Below are 27,210 nucleotides of genomic sequence, written 5' to 3'. Positions count from 1 at the left end.
AAAGTGAAACTTAACACACTTTGAACATCCGACCCAGCTTCTGCGCCTCTGTTATACTCTCTGTTGTCATGTTTACCCCTCCTTATTGGCACCCCAGCCAAGTGTTTTTTTTTTTTTTTTCTGTGTGTGTTTTGCAGCGGCGCTGAGAATGTATATAGAGGAAACCATGCACATGGGTTCTGCTTGCAGCCACCCTGCTTCCTGAGTGTTTGCGTTCTTCACATAGGCTACATGTATTTATACGGTATACCTCTGTATTGTATCGAAGGCATCCGATTCGAACCGAAATGGTTCAGTACAAACGAGTGCACCGTTACACCCCTACTATTAGTGATGTTTGAACAAGTGCAGGCAACCTCCATATACATTGTACTTTGTACAGACAGTTCCCTAAAAAAATCTAACCTGAAGACATTTTTATTTACATTTATTCATGTCATCAAACATATACATAGCACTAAATGACACTGATGCTAATGTGTGTTTGCTTGACATTTAAAATTGCCAACACTTTTTATTCTGTTGTTAAATTGCTCAAAAGAATAGATAGTTTTAGGTGGATGCCCTTTGCTTGAGTACAAAAGCAGATCCTGCTGAGACACAGTGAAACTGGGGCTTTAGGTCCTGCGCTACACTCCGCTAAAGGCTCCCACTCAAACTCAGAGCACTGACACTATGATGGAGTCCCACCTGGTTGCTGCTCTGCTGCTGCAGTCAAACGCACACCGCTTTATTATCTCTATGAACACATCAAACACTCATGGAGCTTTCCAGATACAGCTGTATCATCTGCATTGTGCTGCAGTGAGTTTTCATCTGGAAACTGAAAGCAGGCATAAACCAGGCTGGAGTCAAAGTCCCTTAATACAGACAACTGCTATTTTAATGTAAAAGTCACTAAGCAGAAACCACTGGATGTATGATGTGTTATTTTATTGTCTAATTGTTGCAGTTGACTGCCAGTAATTATTCTAATAATCGATTAACTCAGCAAACACATCAAATATCAGCTTCTTAATACAGATGAGCGATATTGGGAAGAATCTTTTAAGAATTTAAATAATCACAGTTAATGGCTTAATTGCAGCCTTCTACGACCGAGCTGCAGGAACTGTCCAGTACTGAGTGAACCTTTAGTTATTAGGACACAGACATTAACTTTGGATCGGGTATGTCTGATTTTGAAATATACTGATACCAGCCTGTAGAGGGCAACACACTCCATGTGGCCATAGACATATGCTGGGTGGCAACACCTTAAGGCAAACTAATGATTACACACCAAGGAAGATCCTGCCAATACAGAGGTATGAGCTTTATTTAAAGGCCACATTAGTAGGCTACTACACTTCATTGCTTTCATAGAAAAAGAAAGGGCAGAAAACTGTATCCAGACCAAAGCTGTGATGTAACAAAAGTATATTCAGACTTCAAAGGTAAGGAGGAAGCAGCCAGACATAGCTCTAGGCTAAAATACTCAAGTGCACTGATATGACTAAAAAGCTAAATCAGTAAGGAAAGATGAATGAGACAGGCAGGATGTGCAGAGATTGAAGAGTAATACATCCATTTAAAGTCCCACCTGTCACATGCATGCTAGCAGTTTAGTTTATGATTTCAAAGTAAAGCAATAACACCTGTATACACACACAATTCTAGGGCCCCTTCAAATCAGATCCATCAGAGGTACACGTTTCTTGGCCCAGTGACCTTTTCCTCCCTACAGTAACCATTAACCACTCACATGGCTCAGTCTGATGTGTGTCTCTTACATCAGTTCAGTTTGGTTACTGTCAAAACACTTCTGGCTGTCAGCTGAGTCTGCTCTTAAAGAAGTCGTCTTTGTAGAAGAGGCCCTCTGGGTAATGAGGGCTACCTTTCACATTTAAACCGATATGGTACCAATACTCGGTTCCTGGGAACCAGTACCGGTATACAACGATGCCTGTTTTCTGTACTTTTTGTGTGTATGTGTGGTGATTAAAGTCATTTTGTCTATTAAAAAAAATTGTAAAAACTTCTGAATTCCGAATATTTCACAACATCAGAAGTGAAATAACATTACATAAAACTTGAGAAAAGTGTGTGGGGGGGAGGGCAAATAACTTTCAAATAAATATAACATATATAACATTTTTCAAACTAAAGTATTACAAACTAAAACAAACCACTCCCTCTAGCATGAACTGTACTGCACATGTTCAACAGTTCTTTCTCAGGAACACCAACATATCTGCTGTTTCTGGCAAGAGCTGAGCCCGCACCACACTGATTGTTTTTTTTGTTTTTTTTTGACGCCATTTCTTCTCCCCCAAAGCTGGCTGTAGGTGAGGAGCTGCCGGCTGCTGCAGGTGCAGTGATGGTGTCTGGTGTGGGAGTCATAGCCTGCACTCCTCTGGGGCTTTCGAATATTGTACATTCCTCAGCCTTCAGGTGTATATTACGTTTGACTAATGCCGCGTTTCCACTACATGGTACCAGCTTGACTCAACCTTTTTGTGTTTCCATTACATAAAAGAACCTGGAATCTACTTCCCGGTACAATTTTTTTAGTACTTGCTCAGCCGAGATTCCAAAACGGGTGAAGAGATACTAAAAATGTGATGTGAAAACACTGCAGACCACTCGTTTGTCAGAGAGTTGCGTGAGGCTGCATGAACCTCCCTGCAGCGGCAGCACGAGCCTCCATTTCCCACAATGCATGTCAAGACAAAAAATTCAGAAGATGCCCGAGTTACCTCCCGGCTCTGAATGTAAACACATGGTTTTATTTATGGTGGATGGCACTTCGAAATTGTTCACCGTAATGCAAGAGATTCAGGTGAGTAATAACAGAAAGACTTACAGATTCGTGACACTTATGCTATGACTGAGGTTTTACAGATCTGATGAAAAACTGGTCACGAAAGTCTCCCGCACCTTTAAATAACATTTCAAAACGTCATCATTTGCTCCAGTTGAGTTCACGCACTGTGAAGCAAATTTAAGAGGTGGGGCAAAGTGCAATGGGAAATGATGTAAGGAGGCTGGTGTTGAAAACATCTCCACTTCAGTGGATAATTTACATGATTCTGTGATGGCAAGCTATCAGCATAGTGATTCTACTGTTATTAGACCCTTAGATTAGATCATGGCAAAGGTGGAGGTGAACTGCACAGAGGTACATTGTATCTGTTCTGTATACACACTACTTTACACACTGTAAGGAAGGCTTGAGTGAAGCTAAAACAGAAGTTAAAGGATCACTGGATATGTCATATAGCAACTAACAAACAAGTCTGAGCTTAGGCTGTAGGAAGAAGTTTGACTGCAATAAAAATCCTTAACTGCACAATCAAACATTTCAATGTATCGTCCACATTGTTTATTTATGAAAAAACATACAGAAGCATATTTCAGTTCCTCTGTTAATAATGAAGTGGAATGATAGCAGTCAAAGCTGAGTTCTTATTAATAAGCCCATCATGGACAAAGCATTGGCTAAAAGCTGTGACATAACCGAATACATAACAGGATAATTAATTTAGTGATGTAAATACTTATACCTTTTCTCCCCATTACAGTTTCGCCAATTTCCAGTTTTGCTGGTCCGGTCAAGCTTAAACTGGATAAAGTGATTCAGACTGGCTGCACCATCATTTATCATTATGACAGTCTGTGTCACATTAAATGGTGTCCTACATCAGAAACTTGATGTAGACACCATCACGACAAATGAGCAATACCACAGTCAACCTAATGAAAATCATGTTACATTACATTATGTTACAAATAGAGCTGCAAGTAGACAGAAGGAGTTTACTGGGGCTGAAGAGATAACATGAAGATCGTATTAAACTTAAGAAGAAAGTAAGAAAGTTCATATGTTTTTAGGTGAGAATGATGTGATATGGCAGTGTCAAAGAAAACTAACACTGTATCAACACTGCAATGTATTGGATTTGAATAGGACAAAAGAGGAGAGCAAAAGAAATGTAGATGAGCAGCATGGAAACAGGAAAAGAAATTGTCTCAAAAGTGATTACAATGCCGCATTAAACTGCATATCCATTCTTACTGGAGCTATGCCAGCACTGGAGACATTGCCACTTTACCACTGCCTCCTCCTATGGGCAGTTGTCAAATCAGTATAGAGGTGCATTATTACCACCATAAGGGTTGGAGTCACTACACTGTCATTCACAGGCTCTGACAGTCTCAATTCATTCACTCAGTTTTTTGTATGGATGGATAAGATGTATGGATGTATAGATAGATAGATAGATAGATAGATAGATAGATAGATAGATAGATAGATAGATAGATAGATAGATAGATGTATAGATAGATAGATGTACTTTATTTATCCCAAACTGCGAAATTACAGTGCAACAGCATGACACATAATAAAAAAAAAAGAACACAAGAGCAAACACTACACACTGTATATAATAAATTAGAAGTATAAAAAAGATCTGGGTAAAAACCTGTATACTAACTGTAACGTACCAAAATAAAACTGTAAGGTGCAAACTAAACTGGAATGCTCAGTATTGGAAGGTGCAAAATGACATTTAAGTACAAATAGGTTTATGGCCAAAGACATCAGATGGGAGTGAGTTATTGTAGAGTGAAATAAAATGTGGCAGAAAATATTTTCCTGTATCTGTCTGTTCCACAGCACAGCTGTAACTGTCCGTTTGAAAAGGTGCTCTGTTGTCTGTCCAGTGTGTGGTGGAGAGGGTGCTCATCTGTATCTCTTCACTGAAAGCAGAAACCTTGTAGTAAAATCTGGTATACCAGTTGGGTCCAGTCTTCCATATCAAACCAGTTTAATGAAGTAGAAAAAGAACTGTACACATGTGAATGAAGCATTTTATTTAGCGAGATATTAAAAGTGCAAAACTAAATGTGTCCACTGAGCACATAAACTGCAATGTCACAAAACTAGCATTTATGCAGATTCAAAGGGTCCACACAGAACTGCCCTTGCCAATGACCAAACAAGAAAAGGCCATTTTCCTGTACCACATGCGCAGTAACTCCATCATATCAATCATCACTGTTATGAAGTTATGGTTTGCACCAACTCTTTGTTGCTCTACGGGCTCATTAAAAGTCACTTTGTTTCTGAGGTTCATCTTCAACACAACACCTCTGTGAAGACGAATGAGGGCAGTTATGGAGTTATTAAACGCCTGTATGAGTAGGAAAGCAAATATTGCTCACATGGTTACAGAGAGACAATTGAATTACAAGGAGTGACTGCTGCGTCTGATGATGGCTCCCAGGGAGAAAAGGGAAGGAAAAAAAAAGAGAAAAGTCAGACTCAAAGTCAACTGGAGGTTTTACACAAAGCAAAGCATAGGTACAGCTGTTTGTTACTAAGGACAGACAGATGCCACACAGTAGAAAGGAGGAAAACTCATTAACAGTGAGTAATCCATGGGCAATCGATGATGGATAACAACAGCAACATTATTATCCCGATCCATGTGCAGTCCCTTGTTTCTGTGCTCCAGGTACAACAGCTGTCCAAATCACCCCCACTGTGCTCCATTAAAACAACTGGGTGGTGATGCACAGCAATATTAGCAACTCCATCATGGAAGAGACAACAAGACCCAGCACTTTGAATTAATCACACCCACAGTGGGCAGCAGACCACAGCAGGACTGTGTCAGCGTCCAGGTGTGAATGAAATGCTGAAGCAAAAAAACATCTGAGAAGCAGCCAGTCTGACATAATCTTGAACCCTGTCTAAGTGTACATCTGTCACATTCACCTCAACAGGAACAGCTGGATGAATCCAACACAAATGTCATATTTTTATCCCTACTTCCACATCATTGCTCATCTTTTGTATTTGACTCATTCTCACCACCCTTCATCTGCCACAGTTTAAAGGCATCAATCAGCACCATCATCTGTTCATCTTGAGTTACTTAACTTCCAATCGGACTTGATTGCTTTTGTAGATGACGAGAATATGCCCTGTTTTGGCCTTAGCTCATTAAAAGGTAGTCATCTTTTCTACTTAACCATAGAAGCAGAAGACGACAACACTTGTGAAATGTATGGCTCAACAGGATAGAATTGTTTAAAACAAGAAAGAAACTATCTGGATTCTTCAGCTTTGTTTTTGTCTATTTGAGTTACTATTCATATACCAAGCAGATCATTACAATCATTTCAAGATTTTTGTTTGGTGGTAGTTAGCGGGGCTGTTCAGCGCAAACTGGCAGCCAGGCTTCTGTCAGTATGCCCCAGGGCAGCTGTGGCTACAAATGTAGTTTACCACCACCAGAGTGTGAATGTGAGAGTGAATGAACAACAGATCAATGATGTAAAGTGCTTTGGGTGCCTTGAAAAGCACTATAGAAAATCCATTATTATTACTAAGATAAGGGTTAAATTCACATTCAACAATAAACAATAACTGTGACATGAAATAAAATGAAATGAGCAGGAAAAAAATATATTAATCAACAATTAATCACCAATGAAAAATTCATCATTGTGACCACCCTATCTATGAGCAGGTGGCTTATTTTGCTGTTGTGTGAAAGTGATTAATAGCTTAAGTGCTGAATCAGAGGCTTCAGCAGCCCTGCGGGCAGCCAATCACACACGTGGATCAGCACAGCACACCACACAGCTCCACCAAGAGAAAACACAGCACCCTTGTGTCATGTAAGGTAGCAGCCGAACGGATTCACAAGACAATAAGTAGAACTCCTTCCTCCTCTAAAAGCCTCTGTTATCTGAAGCCAAAACTCCTTTCTTACAGAGCACAAAAACCTGCTGAACTGTGCTTATGGAAGGTTGTAACAGCTCACTGTCTGGATTAGCAAACATTTCTGATATTGGAAAATCTGCTCCTATTCAGAAAATGGATCAATTGTTTGTCATTTTTAAGACAAAAAAGCAGATTTCTGCTTGTCATAACTTCTGAAACATGGATATTTGCCTATTTGCCAATATATCCATTTTATTAGTGTCATATCAGTTACACAAATATCCAAATAGGCTAAAAATGTGATGATAAATGATAAACATAACATGCATACACTTGAAAACCCTTGGCTTTCAGTCCACGCCAGGGTTTCTTAACCTTTTCGTGAACCAACCCCACTAACGGCATCATCAGCGTACTGGCACCCCCTCATGCCTGAAAAAAATGTGTGGTACTTGGGGGGGGGGGGGTTGTGAACCCCCTTTGATTTTAACATCCCTACTTCTGCTGCATGAATTCCATCCTTCGGGGGGGGGGGGGGGGGACGGGGGCGGACGGACGACACAACCCCGTCAATGATTGTGCCACATGACCAAATTGGAGATGGTGCTCAGGGTTATTTTGTTCATGATGAGCTGTTGATTGGTAAGTGGATGTGAAGGTGATTTGATGGGTGAAGCTGTATTTCAGGTTATGGTTCCTACCGAGTTTAGAGCTGAAGTGTTGAAAACGGCACATGGACATTTTGGGGTGTGTAATACCCATCTCCAAGTCCTTAAACACTTGCATTAAAGATGAATGTTCAACTGTTCAACATGTAATAGGGCCGACTGTTAACTTAAAAAAGAATTAGGCCTGGTATATCTATAATGAAAAGTGTAGAATAATCTTGGATGTCATTGAATTTCCTGAATCTTTACTAAGATAAATCAGAAGTTATGGTTTTTGGCCCTAGTGTTTCTAGTCACACTTCTCTTATTGACCTGGGTTCCTTATCACACTTTGTTAAGCCAGTCATGTCAAATTTGGGTGTTAAAATGGACCCCTCCCTTAAATTCAACTGACAAATTAGTGATGTTGCCAAGTCTAGTTTCTTAGTTTCCCCAATTTGTCTTACAAGATTATACCCGACATATCACGTTTTATTTTTACAGGGTGCAATATGGAGTATGGTGCTGATCCATCCTGCTTATGTTACGCCAAGCATTTTTATAAAGAAATAACAATTCTATACTGTTATTTCCTCTTTAGTCTGATGATAAACTATAGAATAAATAATTATGATCCTAGTTTGTGCACAGGGATCATTAGTGTAAACGCTGACATGGCTGCAGAGCATCAGTATGATGGGATCCACAACAACCATGTCACATCCGTCCACTGACACATTTAGTGTTTTTGTGTCAGCTGGGATTGTTTTAGATCCACAATACTAACATTTATGAATAAGAGGAGAATTAGCAATAGTAAGTCTATAAGTTTATTCCTAATAAAGTACTGGTACTGACCAGAGCATCATGGGTAATGTCACGTTCGTCCACCAGCAAAAGTTTTCACATACACGTGCCATTCCAAATCCAATATTTATGAAAATAGAGCTTCCACTGTCAAATAATATCAGTAGTCTGTGCACAAATGGATTAGCATTATTTCAACACAGTTCTCTGCATTTCTTACTTTTTTTTTTTTTTTGACAAAAATGGCCACTCATTTGACCCCCTAAGGAAATTTTAGCCGATACACACTTATGAAAGACACACAGAGAGCTCAATCAGTTAATAAACCAAGCACAGATCTCCTTAGCATTATGTATGTTCTGGGTGGTTTTTTAGATCTCATCCAAAAAAAAATAAAAAAATAAAATAAATTAATAAAATTCCAGTAAATATCAATCCAGTCATGAAATTTTTCTCATCTTCATCTTGTGTACGTTTAAGTTATTAGCCTAGTTAGTGTTGGCTGATATAAAGAACATTTCATGATCATCATTTCATTTGATGTATAAGGTACATTAAGCATGTATGCAAGCTGCAACTTAAAGTTTTGTTCCACTCACTCAGCCTGTTGAATCACCAGTTGTAGAATCTCACATGGATTCATTTATCTCAAACTGGTTGCACAGCTGGTTTTCAGTGTTTTGGAGAAGTTCCACATCTGTAAACAGACTGCTGCTTTCACACAAACATTCAGACCTGTACAAACCATCTATGAGGACAATATTTACAACTCCTAAAATAGCAGCGAGGTGCCGCATGACACTAAATATGATCATCAAATGACATGATTATGATTAACAGGCTACAGCACAAGCCAACACCGACTTTGCATGAAAACCACATTGTATCCATTAATCAAGCGTCTATGGCAGCTGTTTGGTGATGCATCTGAGCATGTTGTGCATGTATCATAAATAAGATGCAGCCAAGGGGCGCGGTCGAAGGGCTCATTATCTGGAGTGCATAACCTTCACTCACATGAACCCTGTGCAGCCTCAGTCTCCACAGTGCTACAGTGGTTAATGGACAGCCTGCTGACAGCTCATCCTCAGCTAACCGTCCATCAGCAAGGACCAAACGCCAAAGACACAGCCCCAAAGCTGTCCTTTAATGCAGGGTGGTGTTCTAGCAGGAACAACCCCACTCTCCAACAGTGAAGAGAAGCAGTGTGTGATGGGAAAAGAAACTGAATGAGCACAAGAATCAGACATGAAACCTGCCTCAGTTAGGGCCGTCGTGGTCGAGTGGATGGTTAACTGTGCTACAACTGACTGTTGATAACAATTTGTCCTTTTCTTTTCATTTATGCCACTACTGTAGTTTAAAACTAATACAATTTTAATAGGACACTTTATAAAGAACAGCTGTTTATTGGTAGTAAAAGAAAAAAAAAAACATTTAATTTAAATTACTGGTTGCTTTTGAGTTTTGTAGATAAAGCACAAGCCCGATTTGACATTAGAGCTACAATGACCATTCAGAAAATGTACTGACAGTTACTAAATTATCCATCAACAATTTTTGCAATCAATAATCTGTTTGGTTCATTTTCAAAAGACAAAAAAGTGAGGACAATCAAATCCTCTGATTCCAATTTCTTAGATGCTAATATTTTCTGCTTTCTTTCTTCTTCTGTGACAGTTAACTGACTATCTTAGGATTGTGTCAAACAACATGACGGTGTCGTCTTGCCTTTGAGAAACAGCTTTTCACCATTTTACGACAATTTACAGACCAAGCAATTAATGAATTATTTGAAGAAATAACCAAAAAATTAATGAACAATGAAAGTAACTGTTAGTTGCAGTCCTACATGACATAGATAGTAACTTCTAATTTCTGAATCTACAAAACTATAATCGAACAAATTGTGTCACCAAAAGGCCATAAACTGGGTGCTATTTCTTCCCCAGGGTGCCATTCAACCATAAGCAGAGGAAGGGTGCATAACATGACCAGACTGACATTTAATGCTCAACATTTAACGAAAACAAAGCAGATACAGTGACGAAAAATAGAATTTCTGTTAGTTTGTAAGTTTCAAGACTGAAAAGAGTAATGAAGGCCACTGAAAAAAGAAAATCCAGGAGCACAAATGGAGATATGTGTTGTGTGCCACCTAACCCACTACTCAGAACAGCTCTGTGCTGGATGCCATATTTGTGAAGACATTTGGGGTAACTGGTGCTGAATAGCTGAAAAAGAGGTGAAAAGCAAAGGCCTGACTTTACAGACATTCCACAGAGCAGGAGCAGGCAGATTCAGGTGGAAATTCCCTTCCATCAACTCAGCTGTCAGACAGCACGGAGAAGATGACTGACTTACTGACACAGTTTGTATCCACCCAGCAGAATTATATTTATACATATACATATATATATATATATATATATATATATATATATATATATATATATATATATACACACACACACATACATACATACACACACATATACATATATATATATATATATATTTTTTTTTTTTATTTATTTATTTATGCATATACATATATACATATACATATATATATATATATATATATATATATATATATATATATATATATATATATATATATATATACACACACACACACACACACACAGCAACTATCACACTATTTTCACCACTTCAACACTAGGCAATATATTTAACAATGTGTCATAAACGTGAATTGCAAAGCACTCACAGACATATGATATGTTTAACACACAAATTTTATAAAGAAATAAGCTATACTAAATTAATGGCAAGAAACCAAATTTTCCCCAACAGGTATTCCAAAGCCACACACAATGTCTCCAAAACACTCATCTATCAAAATATACAATAAAAAAGGAACACAGACTATGAATAACACTGCAGAAATTAGGCGACAGGTTAAGAAAATTAATTTTTTTTCATTGGTATGAAGAGTAGGCCTTATACTTCTGAATATGTATATCAAAGTTAAATGAAAATGGAGCCAACAAAACTGATGCAACAATGTAATGAAATAAGAAAAGATAGTGAGCTGTCACTGACATGCTCTTTGCTCCAGGCTCTGTGTAAATATAATAACAAGTTACTAATAAGATGACCAGAACACTGAGCCATGCTTGTGATGAAGAGCACTCTGAGCAGAGGAAACACGTTGCACTAAAAACACAACACAAGCGACACTGCCTGGCCAAAAAAAACCACAAAAACAGTCATCACCAGGACTTAAATAAGCAAATGGGTAAAATACTTCCCTTAGATAATTACTGCACCCTTTAATACATTTCATTTACCTGGGCTTCCTAAATGATGCCGTGAGTACCTTCTCAATTCAACAAGTGAAAAGGTAGGCAGAGCTTATTATTAACACTGCACAACACTTACTATTTAATTATCTAATATTGAATTTTGAATTAAAGACAATTGCAAACTAGGTTCAACTAAATTACTTGCCTTTTTGGGTAGTTCAGTCACACCAAAACAAACAATATTTTGTCCAAGTCTTGACTTTAAATCTGATCACACTTTGTCTGCTGAACAGGGTGAACAGTCCTGGAGAAATCAGTCAAACAAATTTTCTGGGTTTAAATTGTTAAAAATTCATAAACCACCAAAAAAAAAAAAAAATGGAATTCAGTCAAACTGTGCACTGCACAAAAATCTCGGACAGACACGACAGACAGATGGAATACACTTGGTATATACTTAATACTACAGGGCTGGAGTATAACAGCCATCAGTTAGAAAGAGAGCATAAAGACTGGACTGTTTCAATGGAAGAGTGATGGGCATATCAGGGTGGGAAGAGAGGTAGATGAAGTGATTGCTCATCATGCCTAGTGAATACAGTACAAGCCTGTGGGGGCAGTGTTATGGCCTGGGTTCAGCAAAGTGTCCAAACAAAGAAATAGATGTGATCTGTTCATTTACTCCATCCTAAGTACAATAAGCGATACACTAATGCCGCGTTTCCACTACGTGGTACTGGCTCGGCTCGACTCGGCGTTTTTCCGTTTCCATTACGAAAAAGGACCTGGAATCTGGTACCCGGTGCTAGTTTTTTGGTATCACCTCCACCGAGGTTCCAGGACTGGGGAACAGATACTAAAACGTGACGTGTAAACACTGCAGACCACTGATTGGTCATCTCTGTGACCCGCCGTTTTACAAAAAACAGATATGGAAGTTTACAGTAAATATAGCAGTAGGTTAATCCACATAATGACAGCCCGCAAAACTGCACCATTCAGTCAGCAGATTCAGTCTTTGGTGTCCTACGTAAAAATTCCGCATGAGTTTGACGAGACCACACACAACGAGCGAGTTTATAAGTGACTCTCTGAGCAGACAACACGGAAGTAACGCACCACATTGCTATGACGACCAGGTACTGGCAAGTCTGTAGTATCCTACAATGGAAACGGTCTCCAGGAATAGTATTTGGTATCCGAGTCAAGTCAAGCTAGTTCCACATAGTGAAAATGCAGCATAATTGTATTCAAGAATGTCAGCCTGAGTTTCATCTAAAGGTTAAAATTATTCTTGCTACATGACATTTAGTGAATTCTCAAGTGATATTCACCAATTTCTGAAAAAGCCTGTATGATCACAGCAGTTTCTAACAGGAGTAATCACTGATTGATACAAAGTCAAATTGGAATATTAATTTTGCAATATTTTTTTAGCTATTAACTTTTGTCACTGTCAGTGATTCCAAATGAGAAGCCCGAGAAACACGTTATTAGCCATTAGCCACTATCAAAGCCGATTCCTGCTGATACTGTTTTAATAATGTCCTATCAGTACACCCAATCGGTATATATGGATTACTCCAAGAGCTGTATGATCTCTGATGCTTTTGTCAAACCTCTGTTTCAGTCATCTCACTCATTTACAGTGTACAGGGCTGTGACAGCAACGCATCCCTGCACAGCTTCTCAGCACGCAAACAGTAAATAAAGAAAATGTTTACTATGTGTCCTGTGCTAGTGTGCCAGCATGAAGACCAAACAGAGCTGCCTGATAGTAGCTAAATTGTTTCCATTAGATGTACAACTGTGGAGGCCAAACAAAGCCGTGCACATAATGGAGAACACTCAGTGTATTGTAAAGCAGTGATGCAATGGGTGTATTCTTGGACACGGGGCTGCATTAAATGCAATGGCTACCAAATCCATAGCAAACAATGGGTCTGATATCTGCCACTGCCTTGGCATATGCTCAGTCTTCAGACATGCTCTGGGACTAAAACAATCGTTGCATGCTCAGCTTTTCTCTGCTTCTAAAACTGTACACACATACATCTGTATTCTCTCTCACACACACACAGCACTTTTTTAGCATCAGACCACCTTGCTACATTAACGTGGCAACAAAGCAGCAGCTGGCAAAGCCTCCAGCTGTGATTCAGTGTTTGCTGTCCTATGAAGTAAGTAGGGCCCTGCTGCTATCAGTAAGACTGTACACACAGCAGCAGGGAGGGAGCACCGAAGCGTCTGGAGCACTGCAGCATACAAATACTCAAGTCACATGACCCCCAGTGACCTTTCAGTCATGGCAAGCCGTCGACGGAAGCGCCAGGCACAGACTTACAGGAAGTGCTATTCTTAAAAAGCTCTTTTCACCTGCGGGTATGACATCAAAATGCTCAGCATGAGCCTGCAGTTTAATGAGACAAGCATCAACAACACTTTCTTTCTAGATCTGCTTAGAAATAGATTCAACAAATCCTATAATGCTACTACAACCGTTACCTCAGGTTAGGTAGGAACCTCCACATTCCACCTAAAATATACACTTACACTTCTAGTATGTCCTTATGATACAAGACAATCATAGATTGTTGATAATGTAAACAACACTTAAGTATTGACAAATTTAGTGGAGAGTTGTTACAGTTAAAGAAAACTAAAAGACCAAACCAAAACAAGTGACTACAGATAGCAGATCTGACTTAGAAAAACGATTTTTGTTAACTGAAAAAATTAAATAAAATTAGAAAGCACAGCTGTCAAAACATTTTGATTTCTACAAATCAAGCCTCATAATACCCAAAAACCTCAGACACTAAATCCAAAGAACATAACATACTGCACACTTTTAATAACCTTCAGCCAAATATAGTGTAAGATTCTGTTGAAAGTTACTGCCCTATAATTTAGATTAGATTGTCTTTGTGTAAAACTTAAATATTTATATTTGAAAGTACTCAGATACTATAACTGCATAAGGTACAAGGCCACTTGACCTTGAAAAAGTGGGTCAAGGTCACCTATTTTCAATAGGCTTTTGCTCAATGCCAAGAGGCATCCTCAGTATTAATTTGGTGCAGATATCTCAATGCATTCTTTAGATAATGTGATTATGTCGTTGAATGGACAGACGGACGGGCAGATAGACAGACAGACGACAAAACGATTACAATACCCCTTAAGCCAGAAGTTGGCTGAGGGGAAAAAACCTAATCTGAAACTACAGTCAATTCCTCAAAATAAATATCAAACCATTCATGTATTTCTGTCAAATTCGAACTAAACTGAAATCAAAAACCACACTGCAAGATTAGGAAAATAAATAATTTTTTAAAAAAACTCTTGTCCAATGTGAGTTCTGTCATGACTTTGCGGTGGTCTCTTTCATTACAGATAACTCACAGCAGCAGTGACAGCAGCACACATAGAAGTCACCAAAGCAACTACAATAAGGTTAAAGCAGGCCCACAGCTATGCACAACATCTGTAACACTACTGTGACAAGACACGTGAGACACATCCAACAAAACACTGGGTTGCTGCTTTTTGAAGTAAGGACGTGTCTGTATTAGCACAACTGGCCTGAGTACAGTATCGTCCGTGTGCACTGGTATGTGTGTTAATGAGTGACTCACTTCACCTAGCTGAACAGAGGGTAAAGGGAAGCAGACAATATACACCCTTGTAGCTCTTACTCCAGAGTCTTAGACTGTTATTGATTCACTGCAGTGGCAGAAGTCTGGGACCAAAAGGATTGGGTAACTCTCAGATTAAGTGCCGAATAGCTTGTCCAACTGCGGATCAGATGCTTAACTGTTAAAGCTTACAGTCAGTCCTCACGGAAAAGTCAACACTCCAGTCATTTTTAAAAGCACATTACTACAGAGAGTGACAAATGAAAGGAAAACCCTGATGAACGTGGACTCCTCAGGATGCCTAACCCCCATCCATAAATATGGGGGAGCTCACTGAACAGTTCTATGAAAATGTTGTGACTCTATGGTTTTCACCATCACTGTATCACAATTTTTTTTTGCCCATAAAAAGAATCACAACTGATAATTAGTCTTTTTCTGTTCATTTCATCCCATACCACCATCACATTATCATACACATACAGTACACCTGATGAAGAAAAAGAACCATTCATTGGAATTGAACACTGGAATACAAAGATAATTAATTTCTGTTTGCCTCTTAGGCTTCATAAACAAAATCTGCACAGGGCACATTTGACATAAATAATAGCTGTCTGTTTCATCAAGCTGTGTTTACTGGTATATTTTCATCGTTAAACCCACTGTAGTTAGCTCAAATCCCTCCAATAAGCCAATTATCAAATACACCGTTTTGGAAAGTTAGGGTTGCTTCACATAATGAATTGCAAAGTTATTTTTATTTGGTCGAGACTGGCAGAGGAAAATGTGTAGCAATATTATGTGAATTCATTTTTCTAATTAAATAAAAGGGCCACTGGAAGAGTTTATGAACGTCAAAATGCAGACTGGGAGGCATCAGTTGGAAAAGATTTAACAAGACAAACAATGTGAAGGATGCAATAAGGTGAAAATTTGGAAAAACGTGAAACAGGATGAAAATTATATAAATATTCAATAAGAAAACTGTGAAACAGGCAACAAAATGCAAATGATGTAAACAGACACAAAAAAAATGAAAGACAATGTAAAAAGTGGAACAATATAAAAATATATATATCAAACGCAACAAGATCAAAACGTAATGAGAGACATTTAAAAAGTCCCTCGAGTCCCACGAAGAGGCTTTAGAAACAGTTTGTTCAAAGTACAAGTGTAGGAGGGTCAATAAAAATGTAGAGCTATGGCAACTCATGATGTATTTTTTAAGCTCAGATCCAGAATAAACGTCTTTTGGGTTGAAATCTGAAAAGTTTGGGAGCCACAAAACTAACTGTGAGAGGAATGAAAAAGGAAATACCTCAAACACTGTGAAAATAATCTATATGAACAAACTTTATGAAATGTGTTTCTTAATTTAAAAAATAGATATGAGGGTACATTTATTTGGATACAACAGGTTTTTAATTATTTGTACCTCAAGCGATTTCTTTAGTATAAATAATATTATTAATTAATTACATAAATCACATAATTATTACAGTGGTGCCTTCAGGGCCTGTAGTACAGCTCTACAATGAATCATTTATGATGCAAAAACCTTACGAAAAAATAAGTTTGAGTAATAATTCAGTTATACTAAAACTGACTGTGTAGCTGGGGTTAAACAGCTTGACTTTCACTTGGCTTGTTATAGACAGAGGCCCGCTGCAGTCTCACAATCAATCAAAATTACACATATCAAGATCTCTAATGCGTGTTACACCAGTGCATCAGCAAAGCATGTGTGAAATCAGTGTTCTGATGGCTGCAGTCACCATAGCTCACTGTAGCACTGTGCACAATTGTATTTCATCAGCAGTAGAACAACACATTACACAAACTCCTGTGGCTTAAGGTGTATTAACTGAACACTTCAAATGCAGTCAGACTCTGAAGAATCACTATCAATAGACATCCTTGCTAGCCTAGAGACATTAATGCTACAAACAATCCACAATGCAACAGTCGCTGCAAAAATACACTATTAAAAATTAATATCAAAGGTGCAGGAAAGTTTAGAAACCAGTTATTTTATATGGCCTGCATTAGAATACAGCTGGTTGTCGAGACAGCTGTATTTATAGCGCATGAACTTATTTCCATGTGACAACCATCGTAGCGAGAGCGGACATGAACGTTCACAAAACAGGGAACACAAGGTGAGAATGCAAAACAGCACGGTCCGTCACCTCCAATGATAAGGTCTGCTGACGTGGAGCAGAAATCCAAGGCTGCACTGTCCTCAGGTGGCTACAGGGCTGAGTGTCAGAGTCATTCTGTCAAGGTTTCTGGGACTCTCTTGGGAAAAAAAATAGGACCAATGGCCCTGTATCTCACCTGCATGTTCTATCAAGAATCAATAACAAGTTGAATTTGCGAGGTTGTCAGGTTATGCTGTTGTGTAGGAGTCCTGTGGTCTACATACAGGAGATCAATCTCCCACTAGAAGTGGATGATACTTTCACTGGAGGAGCACTCAAAAAATGACATGAAAGTCCATATATGACTTCCTATCAATGCTCAGTAGTAACTATATTGATATATATAACAATGAGTATGTTAGAAGCCATCAAAACATGGACCATTATAAATAAAGGCAAATTTTTTAACGTTTCAAAAACTCATCAAATATGCAAAAATCTAAATTTCTCAAAACTGTTGACCAACTTTGTAGACATTGTCCCAAGGAAGCTTCATAAAAAAAATTGAAATGAATCCGACCAGTAGTTTCATCAGAGAAGATGTTTGAAAAAATTGCTAACAAAGATAACGATGACGATAATGAAGGCGATTATACCAGACACAGCACCTTCACAATAGCTCATGGCTCATCAGCCAGTGAGATAAAAAGTCTACAGGAGAACAAATACTGATGCATAACAAATAGTTGTATTTCTACTTATAGGGCTGGGCAATGAAACAAAACTTTTTGAATGCTCAAGTTTTAGTTAAAGAAACTTTTCCACAGTTAGTTCTAGTTTTAACCCTATATTACACACGTATTACACCCTGCAGTATAACTTCTACAGCTGAGTCACAGAATAATGTCAACAGAGTTATCCTGTATTCACATTATCACTCTGTACAGATTAACCAGGGTTTCTCTGTGCAGACGTTAGCTGCCTCCCACTGAACAAATTAATTTCCACACAGTACAACCACTCAACACTATGAACCTGATTTACTAAAGGTTTGCACGTGTAAAAACATGCGCAAACTTGACTGTGCAAAAACACGTTGAAGCTTATCTACTAACAGGACGCACCAAGGGTTGCGTTTCTCAAATGGTCAAACTAGTTCACGCAACCCATTAAGCATGTTTGCCTTGATGAATATGCAATATGGGCGTTTCTGTCAGAACGCACAAAATTATTGAGAGGAGTAAATGCAAATATTTATTTAGCGCGTGGAATAGGATTTACCAAACCTGAAACTGATTGCGGTGGCTGATTTTGTGTCTATTTAGCACATCTGAAAGGCAGGTTTTAACTGGCACAGCTTTGCGCAAACCTGGCTGCAGTAGTTGTGGTGAGGCGACTGCATAGGCTCAACCAAAGGCAACGCAGAGAACCAATCTGCCCTGCTTGCGTCAACATTTTTGGAATGACGAAAGAAAAAATAATTGAAACGTAACGCCTACCCAGCAGTTCCATTACAGAACTTCCAGATGAACTAGGGGAGGATTTGGGTCCAGTCACAAGGAGGAGTCATGCAATACCTTCTGAATAAACTCCTCCAACGTTACATTTCCTTGTGTCTGGATCATTCCGGCACACTGTTGCCATTAGTACTGCTGTATCCCAGAACAGTTTTTCCAACATACTGTCTCCATGACAACAACCAGTAGCGCACGCAAAATCCTCATTTAAACAGGGTGGTCTCCAATACTTTGTGCGTTATTTGTGCAGACGATCTTAGTTGATCACCCATGACACGCAGATCAATAGCACATGCATTTTTTAGCACGAGTGAGCAAATCTGCGCCCGTTATTTGCGATCTTAGTAAATCAGGCCCTAAGACTTCATAAGAACCAGAGATGAGTTCACACCTGCCACGAGGACACAGATGAGTTAGCTGAATGAATGTGCTCAAGTTAGTATATTTACAATCAGCTGCTCGAGAGAATATGATATTTCCTTATTGTAAATTTCCTTTAAGAACACATTTCTGCAAACCTTAACCTCAGAATTACTCAAGTACAATTACAGTAGATAATTTCACAGGAATATGGTGCAATATGTGGGTCATGGACAAAGATTTTCAGTTCGACTGCATTTTTTCAGTGCAGTCAAACCATCATGCAGTGCGATCAGCTCATTCTAAATCTATTATTTATTTACAACACATATGAAAATGTAACATTACTCAGTTTTGTTATGAATTTATCTGTACACAACATTGCACTAGATATTCTAAGTTTTCCTATTGTGTATTATGCATTTTGTAAAAAACGGCCTGTTGAAAATCCTTATACACCATAAACCCATATATGATAAACTTAAGGTTAAGCAAAGTCGTACACGTCTTGTACACGCATACAATGAACCTCATTAGCTCCACTCAACACTCAAGAGACTGAAATAGCTGCAGATATTAGTGTCAATAACATTTTATTTATACGGCTTCAAAACTTAAATACACAAACTTTGACAGTTGTGCATTTGCATGCTACCTGATAAAGACTGGGAAATGACTTTGACTCTGCACACAATATTGTTCCTTTTAACTTTTTGTACTAATAATTAGCCAGGAAAGAAGTCAATGTTCACCTCTGATTACATAACACACGAACAGGACTTTTACCTCTGGAAATCTGAAGCAGGGTTTTTTTTCCCTAGGGCTGTGCAATATGACAATAGGACACTTCATTCAGACTGTCCTATCCATCTTTAATTTCATTGTATTGTAAGTCATCCTCTTCACATGTCATTTGGATGGCATATTCTTCCACAGAGCATGGCCACAGGTGGGAAATTTACAAGAAACACAAATGATCTTGGAGAAAAATGAACATGAAGTTAGCTAATGGACACATGGAAACGGTTTGGGTCGTAAACATCACTACATTCAACCACTAATTATCAGCACCCCACATATACATGCACAGTGTTTAGTACCTACTTTTCATAAGTAATACATTAATCTACTGAAATAAATAGGCCTATCTGTAAATTTAAATATTTCTCACTTGCTATTTTGTTTAATGTTGCTCATGCAGATGTTGAAATATTCTATTAAAAGGTATTTTTTCAGAAGTCAAAAGATTCCAGTCCTTGATAGAGGTATAAAATAAGGTATAAAAATGAATGTGTGTTCATCTTCACTTAGAAACACCTCGAACTGTCACTTCTGTCATAAACCATGTAGTTTGAGACATTATCAGGCGACACTGTAATTTGCTAGTCTATGGACAAAATGTTACGGATCATCACAGAGGTCATCTGATTGGTATGGAACAAACAGTTTTCAAAAAATAGCTATTAATAATCAGTGAATTGAGCAAAGACTCATTCATACAGTAAACTCTTTCATCTTTTGTCTGAAAATCTTTGTGTTATACATCTAGATTTCTGAAGTGTTCTGCTGCATGGTCAGCATTTGTCATATTCCAACCATAAAGAAGATGTTGAAAAGACAAATAACCCTTTACACTGTTTATCATGTTGAATAAGAACTCAGGGCACAATGCTTTTTTTCTTTAATTAACTAAAGTATTAATGTAGCTGGCTTTATCATCAATAAAATAAAGTAAATAAGCACTAATTCACGAAATAGGAGACTACAGGTGTGTTTTAGCCTTGTTATGTCTTTCACAAGTTTTGTCATTTTTGTTCCATTGTAGCTTACAAGTCATTTTCATCATCGCCATTTTGGTCCAGTTAAATGTCTTAAACCTTTTTTTAAGTTCCAAGTAACCATATTTCTTCATGATGCACTCAGGACCTAAGATCAGTTAATAAGCATGAAAGAGGTTATGGGAACATTTGTCATTGGAAGGACATTTAAAAATGTACATGTCTAAATGACATTATCCATTTACAAAATCTAATAATATGCATTATACTAAATCAAACTCTGCATTTATGTAATTGTTCAATAACAATATGCCCATGGTACAGGATGTAAAAAAAAAAAAAAACATTTATGCGAACTTGGGATGCTATTTTGAATCTAAAATCAACTAGAATATCCTTCTTATAGAGAGAAATACTAATGTAAGACAAACCATGTGTTAGCAGTCAGTTTGTTGCAGTCAGATGATGTAAACAGAGAGCATGCAATCAGCGCAGCAGAATTCAACTTGAAGAAAGTCTACATCATCCAGAGCTCATAAAAGGAAACAGATCAAAACCTTCCCAAAAAGATGCTTCCAGGCCGCTATCCTACTCTTGAGCTTCCATGAAAACCGACCCCATAATTGCTGCAGACCAGCCTGCTGTGGGAATTAGGAATGCTGCCATGTGACCGGTCAGATAAGGCTAGATGGCTGGATAATTCCACTGCCTCTGTGTGTGTATGTGTTTGGTTACATGTGATCACCAGAGTGGGAATGGTAATCAGCTCGAGGAATGCCCATATTACCGCACCGGGGGGTGGATACTGGAAACATGCGATTCCAGCCATCAAACTGCAGCTTGTTCTGGGCACTCTGCACCAAAATAATAATAAAGAGACTAAAAATAACTTACACTGTAGTTGGAGAACATAATGACAGTTCTCTTCCATTTAGGATTCTGACGATGACTTACATCAAACTTCAAAGGAAGTGTCTATTAATATGATGCAAATATGTTCAGTTTAACTTTGACTTCTGGGTAAATTAAAACATTTGCAACCCACGGCACGTCTGACTGCCACCTGTTCAAAGTCACTCCCCTTACAAGTCACTTGTAAACACTTCAAATGTTTATATGTATGTATATATATATATATATATACATATATATATATATATATATATATATATATATATATATATATATATACATATATATATATATATATATACACACACACACACATATATACATATATATATACACATATATATACACACACATATACATACATACATATATATATACACACATACATATACATACATAAACACACACACACATTCATATACATACATAAACACACACACACACACACATTCATATATATATATATATATATATATATATATATATATATATATATACACACACACACACACACACACACATTTTAAGTGTCATACTGTCATATATATATATATATATATATATATATATATATATATATATATATATATACACACACACACACATATATTTATATATATTAATTGTGAATATGTTTTGCGTCCAGTCATTGCACTTTATTTGATTTTAACTTATCTTATAAGAAATTATGGACACAGACATCCTTCAAAATGTTGCTTTTTGTTATTGTTTGCTGATAGTGCACATTTACATATGGACTTCATGAAGGAAACAACATTTGATCTTGTTTTATCTAGAAATCGCATGGACAGAAAAACCTGAGACTGTGGCCTATAACACTTTCCTAAACACGTGAAAACGCAGATTAAACCATTGTTTGGCCCAACTTCAATCTAATCTGGGGGAAATTAACATTTAAATCTTCTCATCCCTCTATATTTCCAGCAAGTTAATACAGTCTCCAAAACTTTCTCTATTCATGGCCCATGCCACAATGTTACCAACAAATCACAAGTTATGAGCCATGTTCATGGCACTAGTTAACACAGTAACTAACTGTTGCTATAGTGACAAAGGTCTTTGTTCATCTGAAGTTAAGTGGGGTAAGTTTCTTTCACTCAAATTTAGTTTCTGTTTTTTCTGTAACACTTGCATAAGATTGATCTTAGAGCTAAATTAAGGCTAGACTTAAGTTATAGAACCAGCCCTTTACTCACTGTGGAACAGACGGACAAAGAATCCAAACTGACAAAGTTCAGCTGTTGCCAACCACAGGTGGATCTAAAGGGCTATCAAGGCTAAGATCTTCTGTTTCCTGATGAATGCTTCCCTCATCTCACATTCAGAGCACATAAGCTTTGTAAACAATTAAACTGCTAAGATTTGTCTGCTGTCTCATACCTACATATGACCTGATGTGACTGTGTAACAATAATAAATGCACCCAACTCCATGTAAAGGAAAATACATACATTCACATCACGTTACGAGTCAGATCGATGATTGTACAATTACTCCTGTACAAATTTAAGGTACTTGTACTTTTTTTTTTACTATTTCTATTTTTGACAAAGTATTATTATAATTAAGCTACCCAGCAGTACCTCGTGGATTACACTAATTGTTTTATCTTTTGATTTATTTTCACATTATCTGCAGGGATGAGGGTGTTGTACATTTGTATACATGTCTTACTATTATTATTATTATTACTATTATTATTATTATTATTATTATTATTATTATTATTATTATTATTATTATTATTATCATTTTCTTATTGTTGTGCTGGGGCCTGGCCATAATAAGCCACCTTTGGACATACATACATAGGCGTACTAGAGATAGACCAATATAAAGCATTTAATAGATTGATACATGTAGAATTTGTCTTTAAGTTAAGTAGCCAGTGGTTAATATTGGACATCTTTGCTGGAATTACAGAACAGTTAAATCGTTTTCGACTGAACCCAGGATGACCTATTTACAGTTAGTTTAGTAATCAGTTTTAGATGCATTGATTAATTGGTTTGATTTTGATGTCAAGTGACATATATTTGTTTATTTAGGTATCCATGACTTCTACTTAAATATTTAGCTCTGCAATTATCCCATTTCTGGCTAAATAAAATAATTAACTTCTGACCATTTCCCCAAAAATCAGGCAAATATCAGCCAATATTTGCCATCAAGGTTTTTGATGTTCCTATCTATGATTATACTGTCCTTTAAAAGACAAGCATGGGTCGATCTCTAATACTGCACATATTAGTACACACATATTTACCAATTACAACACTGTTGACGAATAATCCAATACTATATATTATCCAGAAATGGACAATTGGGCACTTTTACTTACCGCTACTTTTAGTAAAGGAAGTTTACACCTGCGACATTAACAGTATGAGAGAATTTACACTCAGTTATTTCTACATTTATTCCAGTAAAAGACCTGAACATACACAAGTTCATTACAAAGACTTTTTATACTGCAAAAAAGAGCAATAAGAATCGTTTACAATGTTGGTTTTCGTGACACAAATCCACTATTTCTACAATCTAAAACTTTAAAACTCATTGACCTGGTGGAATTCAAAACAATTCATATAATGTATAAAGCAAAGAATAACTTACTGCCGGGCAATATTCAAGAAATGTTTTGTGAAAGAGAGGGAGGCTATGATTTAAGGGGAAAGTTAAATTTAAAGATTCATAAAGTACGCACTATGTTAAAAAGTTTCTGTATCACCATCTGTGGAGTGAAATTGTGGAACAAATTGTGTGTGGAGATAAAACAAATTTCAAACATAATTCAGTTTAAAAAAAGATATAAAGAATTGATTCTTTAGAGCAGGGGTGTCAAACTCATTTCAGTTCAGGGGCCACATTCAGCCTAATATGATATAAAGTGGGCCAGACCAGTAAAATAATTTAATAATAGGATAAAAACTTTTGAGTGCAAAAAGTAAATTCCATAATGAAAATGTTTACATCTACGAATTGTACTTGAACATAACATGAACAAATTTGAACAACCTGAAAATTCTTTAGTAAAATAAGTGTAATGTTAACAATATTACACCTTAGTTATCATTTATACATGTAAATCACAACTTAGAGATCACAGTGGCTCTACAAATACACAAAACATTAAATAACTGGGAGAATATTACTAAAATTCCACATACTTCTCTTGAGGCATTTCAGATATTCACATTTTTTGTAAAAGGCTGGTCTGTAAATGTGAACACTTTTGTGTAATTTTCCTTTTTTTTTTTTTTACACTAAAACAAAGAGACAAATTTCATTATTTATAGGTTATTATGATAGTATTTTACTGGTTCTGATCCACTTTAGATTGAAATGACCTAAAATGATTTTAACATCCTTGATTGTTCATATCTTCAGTGTAAATTTTTGCATTTCACAAATTCATCCCAGGGGCCGGATTTGGCCCCCGGGCTGTATGTTTGACACCTGTGCTTTAGAGGTCCAGTATTTGTCCAGTTTTTGATGTTGTACTGATAAATCTGCTGTAATTATTGAAGAAAATGGTTGAATTGTTGGGTCTGTTCGTATGACTGTCCTGCCATGAACATACTGTTGTGTATAATTCAGTTACTGCATTATGTATTTGTTGTGGTTCGATGCTAAAATTAGGAAAATAGTATTGTTTGATTGTTGTATTAAGTTAGTGATAAAGGTGTAAAAGCACAGAGGGGTTGGATTAAATAAGTTTAGACTTCTTCCTACTCCTTTTCGACCATGCAAAATTCAGACTTGTATGTGCTTGGAGACAGATTCTGTTCATTTAAATGTTTTATTTTGTTTTGTTTTGTTTCTTTGCATGTTCGAAATAAACAAATAATAGAAAAGAAAAGACCTGAATACTTCCTTCACCGCTGTTGACACATAGCTAGCTCCTCTGTGTACGCCACCTGACAGTCCACTAAAACACACTCCGATAATTACCCTTAGCCTTTATCACATGGCTTGGCTTTCTCCACCAGACGGAGGCTAAACCCAGAGGTCTGAAGGCATTCCCTTCTGGGAGCTCAGATGTAGCAAGACAGCTAGGTTAGCGGTCTGGCTACCAGAGCAGTTAGCTAGTAGCAACACAGACATTACTCAACGTTAGCAAGCTAAGGTGATAGAGAGCTCACAGTGTCTGCCACAGAAAGTTAGCAAACACTTGTGATAAATACTGACATGCTAGCACAGCCTTATTTTTAGCCACTGTTAGCAACACTAGCAACGCTTTGATAGCAATACACAAAACGTCACTCACGCCAAACACGAACCAGCAAATGTGTACTTATGTGACCTTCCTTATCAGCAAAAGAAACCACCTCTAATAACACTGTATGTTTGTGGCCAGTAATCACATACAAGATGCATACTAATGACAAAGCTTTAATAAACTGAAATCTATGCTGGATTCAGGTGTTCTGAGATCCTTCATTCTTTATTTGACTGCGGGAAAACACAGAGGTAGTTATTGTTAAAACTCACTATTTGCTAAAAATCCAGCTAGCCTTTGTAATAAACCTAACGCCGAATTCCACCTTAGAGCCGGGCGGTCCCAGACAGAGCGTGTTTAGGTTTTTGATAGCCGTCTGCCTTGTGTGGTAAATAAGGCCACTTAAATGGGTAGACTTTCAGTGGTGGTCAGCATGTCCTGGTCCTCTGCACCGGGCTAGCCTCAGAGCAGACACTGGGCTAAGCTAGCGCACACAAGCTGGATTTAGCCCGTTGCTTTTCGGCTTACCTCTCTTAACGGCCTCGTCATACGACAGGAATCCTATCCTCGACTCTTTGGCCCCCATGCTCCCCTCATTTCATTGCGATGTGAGGAAATAAACGTTCCGAGCTGAGTTGTTGACAAGTGTTTGTCGCCTTATCCGTTAATTGTGAAATGGGTTCCTGGTGGTGTGTATGTGTGTGTGTATATGTGTGTGTATGTGTGTGTGGTGAAGGGTGGATGTTTTCAGTGACGCCTCCATTCTGTCACATGATCGGACTCTACAGGTCAGTTGATCAGCTCCGCCTGTAAACACAAACACAGGACAGAAGCACTCTGGGGTTTAGACCCCAGTGTTCAGACAGCTGCAGTGTGTCACCCCTTTGTTCCAGTAAACCACAGATAAATGTTGTGTTTGTCCAGTCACACAAACTGTGTGAGTCTGCGTTTGAGCCCAAAACTTACCAAAGTCAGTAGCCCCATCTTGTGGCCACCATCTCAAACTACACTAAGAGTAGAATGACACTGGGTTACAAAAAAATGTTTTTTGCAAGTTGTCTAGGTTTTTTCAACTGAATTAGGACCATTTTGCACCGCTAAACCCAAAAATGACATCTGTTTTTCTCAATCAGGTCAGGGTTTTTTTTGATAATTTGATTTTGAAAAATTTGAT

General features: G+C 37.6%; 1 protein-coding gene across 10 annotated transcripts in view; it reads right to left on the bottom strand.

Moving 5' to 3' along the window:
- The window catches only part of usp32 (ubiquitin specific peptidase 32), a 93,631-nt gene extending 66,849 nt beyond the window's left edge, over positions 1 to 26,782 (bottom strand). For 8 of the 10 annotated variants that reach the window (XM_030152187.1, XM_030152193.1, XM_030152194.1 and 5 more), the window contains exon 1: positions 26,565 to 26,781. In XM_030152187.1, coding sequence (XP_030008047.1) covers positions 26,565 to 26,622 — 58 coding nt within the window. In that variant the 5' untranslated portion in view covers positions 26,623 to 26,781. Of the gene's footprint in view, positions 1 to 26,564 lie in introns of all 10 variants that reach the window. The other 2 variants (XM_030152186.1, XM_030152188.1) reach the window with 1 other exon arrangement.
- Positions 26,783 to 27,210: the final 428 nt, after the last annotated feature.

Source organism: Sphaeramia orbicularis, chromosome 13 (assembly GCF_902148855.1).
Source record: "Sphaeramia orbicularis chromosome 13, fSphaOr1.1, whole genome shotgun sequence".
NCBI classification, from domain to species: domain Eukaryota; kingdom Metazoa; phylum Chordata; class Actinopteri; order Kurtiformes; family Apogonidae; genus Sphaeramia; species Sphaeramia orbicularis.
Note: the sequence above shows the minus strand (reverse complement) of the source record. Positions and strands in the feature narration are given on the sequence as shown.